At 42.7% G+C, this 13,271-nt stretch overlaps 1 protein-coding gene across 8 annotated transcripts in view; it reads left to right on the plus strand.

Annotated features, from left to right (window-relative positions):
- asb7 (ankyrin repeat and SOCS box containing 7) overlaps positions 1-12,532 on the plus strand; it is an 84,034-nt gene extending 71,502 nt beyond the window's left edge. For all 8 annotated transcript variants that reach the window (XM_072564896.1, XM_072564892.1, XM_072564890.1 and 5 more), the window contains one exon: positions 8,445-12,532. In XM_072564896.1, coding sequence (XP_072420997.1) covers positions 8,445-8,584 — 140 coding nt within the window. In that variant the 3' untranslated portion in view covers positions 8,585-12,532. The remainder of the gene's footprint in view (positions 1-8,444) is intronic.
- The last annotated feature ends 739 nt before the right edge of the window (positions 12,533-13,271 follow it).

Here is a 13,271-nt window from a genome sequence, read left to right on the forward strand (position 1 = left end):
TCCTTTAGGGCCTTGGATGGAGGTGAGGGAGGAGGTGTGAGCGCAGGTTTTGCAATTCCTGCAGTGGCATGGGAAGGTGCCAGGGTGGAAGGGTGGGTTGTAGGGGGGGGCGTGGACCTGACCAGGTCGTCACAGAGGGAACGGTCTTTGCGGAAGGCGGAAAGGGTGGGGAGGGAAATATATCCCTGGTGGTGGGGTCTTTTTGGAGGTGGCGGAAATGTCGGCGGATGATTTGGTTTATGCAAAGGTTGGTAGGGTGGAAGGTGAGCACCATGAGCGTTCTGTCCTTGTTACGGTTGGAGGGGTGGGATCTAAGGACGGAGGTGCGGGATGTGGACGAGATGTGTTGGAGGGCATCTTTAACCACCTGGGAAGGTAAATTGCAGTCTCTAAAGATGGAGGCCATCTGGTGTGTTCTGTAGTGGAACTGGTATCCTGGGAGCAGATATGGCGGAGGCGGAGGAATTGGGAATATGGGATGGCATTTTTGCAAGAGGTAGGGTGAGAAGAGGTGTAATCCAGGTAGCTTATGGGAGTCGTTGGGTTTGTAAAAAATGTCAGTGTCAAGTTAGTCGTCACTAATGGAGATGGTGAGGTCCAGGAAGGGGGAGGGAGGTGTCAGAGATGGTCCAGGTAAATTTAAGGGCAGGGTGGAATGTGTTGGTGAAGTTGATGAATTGCTCAACCTCCTCACGGGAGCACGAGGTGGCACCAATGCAGTCATCAATGTAGCGGAGGAAGAGGTGGGGAGTGGTGCCGGTGTAATTACGGAAGATCGACTGCTCTATGTAGCCAACAAAGCGACAGGCATAGCTGGGGCCCATACGTGTGCCCATGGCTACCCCTTTGGTCTGGAGGAAGTGGGAGGATTCAAAGGAGAAATTGTTAAGAGTGATGACCAGTTTGGCCAAACGAATGAGTGCATCGATGGAAGGGTACTGTTGGGGACGTATGGAGAGGAAAGAACGGAGGGCTTGGAGGCCCTGGTCATGGCGGATGGAGGTGTCGAGGGATTGGATATCGTCCACATCCCACAACTCTGCCCTCAGACCCTACCCCTCCAACTGTAACAAGGACAGAGCACCCCTGGTGCTCACCTTCCCCCCCTACCAACCTTCGCATAAACCAAATCATCTGCTGACATTTCCGCCACCTCCAAAAAGACCCCACCACCAGGGATATATTTCCCTCCCCACCCCTTTCCGCCTTCCACAAAGACCGTTCCGTCTGTGACTACCTGGTCAGGTCCACACCCCCCTACAACCCACCCTCCCATCCTGGCACCTTCCCCTGCCACCTCAGGAATTGCAAAACCTGTGCCCACACCTCCTCCCTCACCTCCATCCAAGGCCATAAAGGAGCCTTCCACATCCATTAAAGTTTTACCTGCACATCCACCAATATCATTTATTGTATCCGTTGCTCCCGATGTGGTCTCCTCTACATTGGGGAGAATGGACGCCTTCTAGCAGAGCGCTTTAGGGAACATCTCCGGGACAACCACACCACCCCATGGCCCAACATTTCAACTCCACCTCCCACTCTGCCGAGGACATGGAGGTCCTGGGCCTCCTTCACTGCCGCTCCCTCATCACCAAACGCCTGGAGGAAGAACGCCTCATCTTCCACCTCAGAACACTTCAACCCCAAGGCATCAATGTGGACTTTAACAGTTTCCTCATTTCCCCTTCCCCCACCTCACCCTAGTTCCAAACTTCCAGCTCAGCACTGTCCCCATGACTTGTCCTACCTGCCTACCTTCTTTTCCACCTATCACCTTCATCCCCTCCCCCGCTTACCTATTGTACTCTATGCTACTTTCTCCCCACTCCACCCTCCTCTTGCTGATCTCTCCACCCTTCAGGCTCTCTGCCTTTATTCCTGATGAAGGGCTTTTGCCCGAAATGTCGATTTACTGCTCCTCGGATGCTGCCTGAACTGCTGTGCTCTTCCAGCACCACTAATCCAGAATCTGGTTTCAAGCATCTGCAGTCATTGTTTTTACCTAGTTGATTTGAACCAGTAACTGATCAACATTAGAAGTGAAGTACATTCAGTATTTTTATGTGAAGTGGAGTGAATTTGTATTGATTTCATTCAAGTATATTTATCTAGTGCTAACTTGGTCTACTGTCGGACAGCTTGAAGTGACCTAAGTGCAAAACATAAGAGTATGGTCCACTTCATTGCTCTACTCATGCAATTATACAAATAGCTGTAGGACATAGAGAGTCACCATCTATAAAAGGAAGATCCTCCAACCACTCATGGGAGGAATTAACATTAATGAACCCAGGGAGATTTCTATGGCTAACCTGAATTTGTAATAGGTTTGTTCTTGTTTGACCAATCAAATATTATCGGTCAGGCAGCATCCCAGGAGCAGGCTCTACATCAGGAATGAGGGGGCAATCCAGGGGCTGAGAGATAAATGGGAGGGGGGGGGGGGTGCGAGGGAAGGTAGCTAAGAATGCAATAGGTAAATTAAGTTGGGGGTGAAGGTGATAGGTTGGAGGAGAGTAGAGTAGGGTGGATAGGTGGTAAGGAAGATGGGACAGGTAGGACAAGTCAAGGAGGCAATGCTGAGTTGGAAAGTTGGAACTGGGATAAGGTAGGGGGAGGGGAAATGAGGAAACTGGTAAAATCCACTTTGATCGCATGTGGTTGGAGGGTCCCAAGGAGGATGATGAGGCATTCTTCCTCCAGGTATTGGATGGTAAGGGTTTGGTGGTGGAGGTGGCCCAGGACCTGCATGTCCTTAGCAGAGTGGGAGAGGGAGTTAAAGTGTTTGGCCACAGGGTAGTGGGGTTGTTTCGTGCGTGTGTCCCAGAGATGTTTATAGAATCCCTGCAGAGTGGAAATAGGCCTTTTGGCCCAACAAGTCCACTCCGATCTGCTGAAGAGTATCCCATCCAGACCTATTCTCTTACCCTATTACTTTACATTTCTCCTGACTAATGCACCTAACCTACACCTCCCTGAACACTGGTCAATTAAGCTTGGCCAATTCACCTAACCTGCACATCTTTGGACTGTGGGAGGAAACTGGAGCACCGGGAGGAAACCCATGCAGACACAGGGAGAATGTCTATGTCGAACTTGCACAGTCACCCAAGGCTGGAATCGAACCCAGATCCATGGTGCTGTGAGGCAGCAGAGCTGAGCACTGAGCCCATGCAGCTTCATGTTCTCTGAAGTGTTCCGCAAGAAGGCATCTGCAAGAATGTAGAGGAGACCACGCTGGGAACAACGGATACAGTAGATGATGTGTGTGGAAGTGCAGGTAAATCTCTGATGAATATAGATGGCTCCTTTGGGGCCTTGGACAGAGTAAGGGGGGAGGTATGGGCGTAGGTTTTGCAGTTTTTTTGGTGGCAGTGAAAAGTGCCAAGAGGGGAGGTGGATTGGTTGGTGGGGGTGTGGACCTAACAAGGGAGTCGCGGAGGGAATGGTCTTTGTGGAATGCTGATAATGGGGGAGAGGGATATAGATCCCTGGTGGTGGGGTCTGTTTGTAGGTGGTGGAAATGGCGAAGGATAATGTGATGTACCTGGAGTTTGTGGGGTGGAAGATGAGGACCAGTGGTTCTGTCCTTGGTGTGGTTGGAGGGGTTGGGTTTGAGGGCAGAGATGCAGGAAGTGGATGAGATGCGCTGGAGGGCATCATCAACCACGTGGGAAGGGAATTTGCAGTCTTTGAAGAAGGAGGCCATCTGGTATGTTCTGTGGTAGATTTGGTCTTCCTGGGAGCAGATGCAGCGGAGACGGAGGAATTGAGAATAAGGGATGCCTCCTGTAAAAATGCCGTTCTTTAGTCCCAATTCCTCCACCTCTGCTGCATTTGGATTAGATTAGATTACTTACAGTGTGGAAACAGGTCCTTCGGCCCAACAAGTCCACACCGACCTGCCGAAGCGCAACCCACCCATACCCATTCCGCTACGTTTACCCCTTCACCTAACACTACTGGCAATTTAGCATGGCCAATTCACCTAACCTGCACATTTTTGGACAATGGGAGGAAACCGGAACACCCGGAGGGAACCCACGCAGACACGGGGAATGTGCAAACTCCACAGTCAGTCGCCTGAGGCAGGAATTGAACCCGGGTCTCTGGTGCTGTGAGGCAGCAGTGCTAACCACTGTGCAACCGTGCCGCCCATTTGCTCCCAGGAGGACCAATTCCACCACAGGATATACAGATGGCCTCCTTCAAAGACTGCATGTGGTCAATGATACCCTCCAGCACATCTCATCCACTTCCCATACTTCTGCCCTCGAACTCCACCCCTCCAACTGCAACAAGGACAGAGAATCCCTCTGGTCCTCACCTTCCACCCCACCAACCTCCGAATACATCGCACTGTCCTCTACCATTTCCGCCACCTACAAAGCCACAAGAAGTGCAAAGCCCATGCCCACACCTCCCCCCTACCTCTGTCCAAGACCTCAGCGGAGCTTTTCACATCCGACAGATTTACATGCACTTCCACACCCGTCATCTACTGTCTCCATTGCTCCTGATGTGGTCTCCTCCACATTGGGGAGACAGGACACCTTCTTGCGGAATGCTTCAGACAATATCTCTGGGGGACATCTCTGTTGGCAACTCAGCACTGTCCTCTTGACCTGTCCTACCTGTCTATCTTGCTTTCCACTTATCCACTCCACCCTTCTCTCCAACGTATCACCTTCACCCCCAACTGCATCTACCTATTGCATTCTCAGCTACCTTTCCATTTATCTCTCAGCCCCCTTAGGTCACCCCCTCGTTCCTGATGAAGAGCTTATGCCTAAAATGTCAATTCTCCTGCTCCTCAAAACACTGGCTGTGTTTTTCTGGTACCACACATTTCGACTCTGATCTCCAGCATCTGCAGTGCTCACTTTCTCCCAATCAAACATTATAGTAAACTTGGCGTGTTTGTTTTTAGATCAGACCGCCACAATGCTCCAGTTTGTTTGTACGCATCAGTTGGTGCACTATCATTTGTTTGGTGACAGCATAATAAAATCTATAGATTATCCAAGAACTTGCATTTCAAAAAAGCTAATAATTTACCAAAGTAGAATTTTTTTCTTGTGTGTGCTCTAGAAATGCAATTTATACAAAATATTTGAAGTATTGTTAATTTTAAATCAAATCAAATACAATTCTTGATCAGAACAATAGCAGATGGAATTTAAGTGCAAGATGATGCAATTTTGGGAGGTCTAATAAAGGAAGGATATACTCAATGAATAGTAGGTCCCCAGGGATAATACCAACACAGTAAATAGGATGGTGAAGGAGGCATGTAGGATGCTTGCCTTCATTTGCTGGGACATGGACCATAGGTGCAAGGAAGTCTTGTTATACCTTTATCAAGCATTGTTTAGGACAATGATATAATGCTTCGTGCAGTTCTGATCGCCATGCTATTGGAAGGACATGATTGCAAAGGCGATTCATCCATATGTTGTCTGGGATGAAAACACTCCATTATGAGGAGAGACTGATTACCCTGGATTTGTTTTCCTGGAGCAGAAGAGGCTGAGGGGGGAATCTGATTGACAAGATTATAAGAGGTGTAGACTGGGTAGACTGTGAGAATCTTTTTCCTATGGCAGACATGAGAAGTATGTGGTTTAGTGGGGATCTGAGAGACAAAAATCACCAAGAGGGTGGTAGAAATATAGAATGCACTGCCTGGGAGGGTGGTGGAGACTGGTACTGTTGAATGTTTAAAAAGCATCTGGATGAGCACTTAAAATGTCAGGGCATCGTAGGCTATGACCAAATGCAGGTAAATGGGTTTATTGTAGTTTGGTGTTTCTTGGTCAGCATTGACATGATGGGCTGAAGGTCCTGTTTCTTATAATGATTTGATAAAATGTTCATTGATTTGTAAGAAACAAAATCAATCTGGGCTGGCCTTTACACAAGTACATTAGCAACCCAGCATAAATGCTTGCTGCAGCAGCTGACATTGAAGCATGTGGTTCATGCACTAATACTTGCCTGAAAGAAGCTGTTCTAGAGGACAGAATACAAGAGCTTTTAATAATTTAACAATGTAATAAAACAGATTTAAGGTTCAGCTGCTGTTTTCACATCAAATTATTTTCTCAGTCACAATCACAGAATTGTTACAATGCAGAAGGAGGCCATTCAGCACCTGCACCAGATCTGTTAGCTCCCGGTAATGTTTTTTCCTTTTTCCCATATCCATGCACACTATCTCTATTCAAATAATCATGATTGCTCTTGAAAGTTTGAGTTGAACCTTCCTCCACCACATTTTCCCATGAAATGCATTCCATACCCTAACTACATACTATGTGAAAAAGTTATGTCTGACATCACCCTTACTTTGTTTGTACATCACTTTAAATCTATGCCTTCTTATCCTTTTATTCTTTTACAGGCAGGAACAGCATCAACCCATCTATCCTGTCCATGATTTTGAAAACTATCCCAAATCAAATCTCCCCTTAACCATCTTCTCTCCAAGGAGAACAGTCCCAACTTCAATCTATCCTCACAACTGATGTATCTCATTACTAGAACCATTCTCATGAATCATATCTGCACTCTCCCAAAGTATTCATATCTTTCCTATAATATGGCATCTATAACTACACACAGTACTGCAGCAGAAGACCAACAAGTGTCCTGTACAAGTTAAACATCAGGTCTTTAATGTTTTACTCTGTGCCTCTGTTAGTAATGCTGAGAACACTGTACATTTTATTTACTGCTCTCTCCACCTGTCAAGTAGTAGTGATCTGTACATATTTGCACCCACATCTCTCTGACCCTGCAACCCCTTTCGAATTGTACTGTATATTTTATACTCCCTTTTAATGTTCTTCCACCTTAAGCACTGAACTGCTTATGTCCATTCCACCAACTTGTTAATGTCCTTTAGGAGTTCCACACTGTGCTCCTTGCAGTTTACAATTCTTCCAAGTTAAGTGTCATCAGCAGATTCTACGTTTTCCCCTTTAAACCAAGATCCAGATCATTAATTTTTATCAGAAAAATGCAACAGTCCCAATATCAAGCCCTGGGAGCTTCACTACAAACCTTCCTCCAGCCTGAAAACTATCCATTAACCATTACTCTATTTTCTATCATTCAAGCAATTTTGTGTCTATGTTCCTACTATCTAGGGGTGACACGGTGGCTCAGTGGTTAGCACTGTTGCCTCACAGCACCAGCGTCCCAGGTTCTATTCCAGCCTCGGGCGACTGCCTGTGTGGAGTTTGCACATTCTCCCTGAGTTTCCTCCGGGTGCTTCGTTTTCCTCCCACAGTCCAAAGATGTGCAGGCCAGGTGAATTGGCCATGCTAAATTGCCCGTAGTGTTCAGGGATGTTTAGGTTAGGTGCATTAGTCAGAGGGAAATGGGTCTGGGTGGGTTACTCTTCAAAGGTTCGGTGTGGACTTGTTGGGCCGAAGGGCCTGTTTCCACACTGTAGGGAATCTCATCTAATCTCTTTCATCGCAGGTATGTTGTGTGGCACTGTATCAAGTGCCTCTGTAAATCCATGTATACCACATCTGAAGTGTTACCCTTATTGACCCATCCTGTACCACTTCAGATGGATAGAGCTCTTGCTGTTAGAGATAGTTGAATCAAAGGTTATGGGGATAAGGCAGGAACAAGATGCTGATTGTGGATGATCAGTCATGATCATAATGAATGGTGGAGCTGGCTCGAAGGGCCAAATGACCTAGTCCTGCACCTAGTGTCTATTGTCTATGCAATAAATTTCAAGTTAAACACATTTCCCTGTAGAAATCTATGCTGATGAGTCCTAATTAAATTGCTTTTCTTTCAAAGTAGTGACTAATTTTAACATGAAAAATTGCTTCTCAAAGTTTTCCCACCACCAAAGTTTAACCAGTCTGTAGTGGATCGTATTTACAAGGCATAATGGTTGCAATTCTGCAGTCTTCTGGCAACTTTCCCAAGTCCAGGGAATACTGGATTATGGCCATTACGCCAATGATTTCTGCATCCATTATTTTTACCCATATTCCTTCAAAATCCTGTAATAGTGTGAGCGCGAAACAAGAAAAGGAGCAACTATCCGTACCTTTAAATGTAAATTTGCTATGGAAAATGGACCCTTTAACACCCGTAAAGGGGCAATTAAATGTGAAATTTATATTTGTTTTATTCCTAGATTGTTGACCAAACCACAAGTTGTGAAATTTAACTTAGAATCAATGGCCACTAGTTTGGTAAATATTTAAATATTTAAAACTGCTGTTAAGCAAAGAAGTCATCCTGATGCACATGTGCACGCACAGCCAACTTATTAGTTGCGAAACCTCTGCCAAAGAAAGCAAACTTAGCATTTTCAATTTACATGCATAACATTTGATCAACTGATCTTTAATGCATGTCATGGGACATTAGTGTAATGGTTGTTTTATTTTTCTGCCCCCCTCTAGGACAGCCTCGAAGTTTACAAGATCTGTGCCGAATTAGGATTCGTCAATGTATTGGCCTTCAAAATTTGAAAGGACTGGATGAACTTCCTCTTGCAAAAGTCATGAAAGACTATTTGAAGCACAAATTTGATGACATTTGAATGTTGAAAGTTCCATTCTTGAGGGTTTGAAGTGAGTGCTGCCTTGCCCCAAGTACATCCTATGCAATTCCCGATTTGAAATTTAAAGTCAATACGGGTATCATTACCTCTCCGAATTTAACAATTCCGTCTTATTGGGCATAATACTGGCCTGCTCCGGGAAGATCTGTGTTCACTTCCAAAATAATTCCAAGCTGATATACTTAACTGTCTGAGTTGGCAACGTTTAGAAACTTTGATTATTTCTTCTCTCCAGCTTGACTTCTAATCCAATATAATGTTCAATTATTTTAACTACTGACTGCAAAATTCAATGTGCTGGAACAGGTAACATTTGAATGACAAAGTTAACAGAACAAGAACGAACAAAGCAATTCTGTTTGAAAATATCCAAAAATGTGTTACTCTAAGTTAGTCTGTATCAAGATGGATACAAGTTAAATATTTCAAATTGAAGTGAAAACAAAGAATCTGGAAATGCGCAGCAGGTCATTCAGCGTCTGTGATTAGAACGGAGAGTTGGCATTTTGTCCCTAATGTCCTTCATGAGAATTGAAAAACAAGAATTAGAAATGGAAAACACTGGAGATGCACAGCAGGTCAGGCAGCAGGGGTGGAGAAACAAGCAGAGATGGTGTTTCAGATCAGTGACCCTTTATTAGAACTGGAAAAAGATATAATGGATTTTAAGAATGTATTGAGAAATAGGTAGGGTGAGTTTTAAAAAAAAGGAAGAGGAAAATCGGACATTAATATCAGGAAAATTAGGGTATGGAAAAGATAACAACAAGCAGCCCAACAAACTGTGAAAGTGCCAGTGTAATAAATACTTTGCATTACGTCAGTCAAGTGAATAATGGGACTGTTGAGGAAGAATGTGTGAATGACTAAGGAAAGTAAAGAAACAGATTATGGGTGAGATTATTTGACTGAGATGACCATCTAACAAAGATTCCACTGGTACCTTTCTTCATTCCTTTCCCTTCCTCTTTACTAATTAATATGTTCATCCATTTTTGTTTCCCTGTTCTGAAACATATAATAGCTCAAAATGTCTGCCACATCCAAATTTGTGTTTTGACAAGAAACAAAATTTAAAGGTGCTATAGTGATTTAGGCTTTTATTGCCGTATTCCCTGTACTTATGTCTTCTCTTTTCCACACCTTCCAAAACTACTTGTGTTGCCCTTCACTGTAATGCTCTGCTGTATTGTCTGTGATGCTTAGACAGTGGAGGTGCTAAGGTATAGTAGATGCTTTGAACTTGGAAATTTTGTTTGGGAGATGGAAGGAAAGCTAACCAGCGAGTATATCATACTCAGATTTTCATATAAGTAAATCTCTTCACTCAACTTTGTTTTGTCCTTGGTGCCCCCTCAGGAGTTTGTCTGTTTACTAGTATACCTTTTGTGGTATTTTCTTGTCCTTATCCATGACTTGCTCTGGAATTCGCATTCTCCATTCTGTCTGCACCATTAACTTGATCTATATTGTCAGCTGACCATAATGTTGTGGTGTAATGTGTGCAGCCAGTTCATAATTCCTTTTGTTTTTAAAGCATACAACCAACATATGTTGCAACAGCACTGAAGACAGACCAGTGTAAGTGAGTCATTTTCATGTCTGCCAAATATTTGTCCTTAAGAAGTATTTCAGAGTAGAAGTATCCTAAAAGCTTTACAACTTTCTGGGGTTGTATGCAACCTAAGTTCTGTATGTTTTGCTGGCATCAAATTTTAAGCAGAACATTTAGTATTTCTCAGTATATTTTGAACAGATCTCTGGCAATTGAATTTTATAACTATATGGGAAATGTTAAAGAATTATTATTTGATATTTGATGACCTAAGGTTAATAGTTATACTTTTAAAAAGCTATCTCATAGCTAAGAATGTGACAGAGCAACAAAGCTGGGGCAATATTTGTGGTAATACTGGGCCAGTATGGATTTCTTTTCCATGGATTGCCGCCTTGCTGCGGTTGAGGCTTGAGTCTTTTAATTCCAAGAGCAATAGGATAAACATAGGGCACAGTCAAGGCAAGTGCTCCGAATGATCAGCAACTGTAACACGGTGGCTGAAGCTAAGAAGTTCTAGTCAGTTAGAATTCAGATAGGAGGGCCCTAGCTTCCTGTTAGCTGTCTTAGCCACTGTTACCCCTGTTCTCTTCAAACACCTTAATAAGAGAATTAGGGTTGGTCAGCATGGAAAATCCAGTCAGATGAGGCTTTTGGGTTAAGGTGTCAATAGATGAATAATAAGCATTCCAGATTAGAGTAGAATCAACTATTGCTGCAATTGCTTTGGAGAGAATGATCCAGACTTGAGTGCACAGGTCTGTTCTGCTTAAGTACTTAACAGTGCAGTTAAATATTTCAATCTGATAGCAGGTTGCTATTCTCCCAGGCTGACAAGATTCTGTTATTGGTCAACTGATTTTGTCTGTCTTTTTGTCGTTTCTTTTTTTCCCCACCGTCTTCAGTAAAGTAAAATGCAGTATGCAATTTTACCATTTCAATTTTATTGAAACAATTGCTATGACTCAACACTGTAGGTTTCAACAATTACACACTAAAATAAGAATATGTTTTAGCCATTAAGATGTAAGAGACACAATGCTTTTTGTTTTCCAGTTCTGTGAGGCCTATTTGTATTTTAATTTTTAGGTGGTGCCAAAATTTTTGCTCAGGTGATAATATGATTGAAGGTAGTGCTGAATGTTTACTAATCCTATACAGTGACATTCTTCTTTACAGATACAAGTAATTTCAATTTATCTACAACCTTAAACACGTCAATAGCTTGTTGGCAAGAGCTATGACATGCTGCACTGTAACAGCTAACGGTCCCTGGTGAGTGACTCAGAATTGAGTATGTGTCTGCATGTTGCCTTTACAAAATGCAGCAACATGTAATATCATTGAGATAGCAGTGCATTACAGCTACAGGCATTAGTGTTCAAAGCATTAGTATCTGCCTGGCACACCTCTCCCTGGTCTAACACCTGAATATCCCTCTTCACTGACTTACAAATAAAATGAACAAATAAATTAACAAGTCTTGAAGCTACAGCCCTGTAGAAATCATAATTTTGTTTTAGTCATCATTTTGAAAAAATAAAGTACAATTTAAAGCTGAAATTGTTTCTGATCATTTCTTTCAGATAGCGTTAATGTATTTGATAGGAATACAAGTAATCAGGAGTACTTAACTGCATTGGTTGCGGATGTGTGAAAAACATTGGTCAATGTTCTTGATGGCTAATTTTGCCTTGGTCTTATCTTGTTTGATAATGAAACCTACTGTTTTCTGCCCATAGCAGTCTATTCTCCAGCTGATTCTAGAGTTTGTTAATGCCCATTGAAGCTACAACGGCTAGAGCATTTAGCTGATGTTGGCATAGCATGTTGTAGTGAAGGATTACTGTACTATCAAGGTGTGTTGAAGTTCACTCTTCATGTCTTGAAAGTTTGAGAACTATTTCTGTCCTTCCCTCCCTCCCTCTCTCTCTCTGTACCATCTGCAAGGAATTTTAAGTGGCCTTTTGAATGAAATACACAAACCTATTAGAATTGAATAACTTTGAAGACAAAACTTCATCTTCCAGTCTTATAGGTTGGGATCCAATCCTTTAGTAAGTACAGAAATATATAAGCATTTTTTAAAAAAAAGTTGGTGAGCTGTGATGCAAAGGGATCATAGATGTTATTTTGTACATTTTTCATCTTAACTTGAAATACCAAAGAGAAACTAAGATCTTAAAAGAATTCGTTGGATGAATTTTTGTTTGTACAGTTTTATAAACTGGTCATGTATCAACTGAACTATTTAATGTTTGACAATGGACCACTGATTTTTGTAAATGTTTTGTGTTCTAAATGTCAACAGATTAATACATTTTTAGAGTTATTTAAATGCCACGATTCAATAAAATATTTCCTAAGTGTTATACCTGTTGTATTGTTTTTGTTCAAATTTCTACATTGGTTTATGTTGTCAGTACTAGTTACATTTACGTAAAAGCATGATCTCATCCTCATGGCATTAAGGTGCTTTTTAAAAAAATTATTTTCTGCTAGTGTTTATTATATTTCAAAGTGATGCATCTAGTTGATCATGGCAAAATCACTGCTGCAGCTTATGCGCAGAGATCAAATAGATATACTGGGGACTGTTAAAGTCAGCTTTTTATTTGCTGAGCTTTTTTTTAAGATTTTATTTTTAGCATCAATTACCAAGAAGTACAACTCAAAACCATTCATTGTTATATTCAGAATAGTAAATTTCAATAATTACAAATTACTGTTACAATGTGACAGTGAAGTCCATTGATAATGAGATGTATTCATAGATCATAGAATCCAGACAGTGTGGAAACAGGCCATTTAGCCCAACAAGTCCACACTGACTCTCCAAAGAATAACCCATCCAAATTCATTCTCCTACCCAATTACTCTACGTTTACCCATGACTACTGCACATAACCTACATATCCCTGAATACTATGGGCAATTTAGCATTGCCAATTCACCTAACCTGCATATCTCTGGATTGTGGGAGGACATCAGAGCACCTGGAGAAGACACATGGAGAATGTGCAAATTCCATGCAGTCACCCAAGACTGGAATCGAACTCTGGTTTCTGGCACTGTGAGGCATCAGTGCTCACTACTGACCTATCGTGCCGC

The sequence above is a fragment of the Chiloscyllium punctatum genome, chromosome 48, assembly GCF_047496795.1.
Source record: "Chiloscyllium punctatum isolate Juve2018m chromosome 48, sChiPun1.3, whole genome shotgun sequence".
Lineage (NCBI taxonomy): Eukaryota > Metazoa > Chordata > Chondrichthyes > Orectolobiformes > Hemiscylliidae > Chiloscyllium > Chiloscyllium punctatum.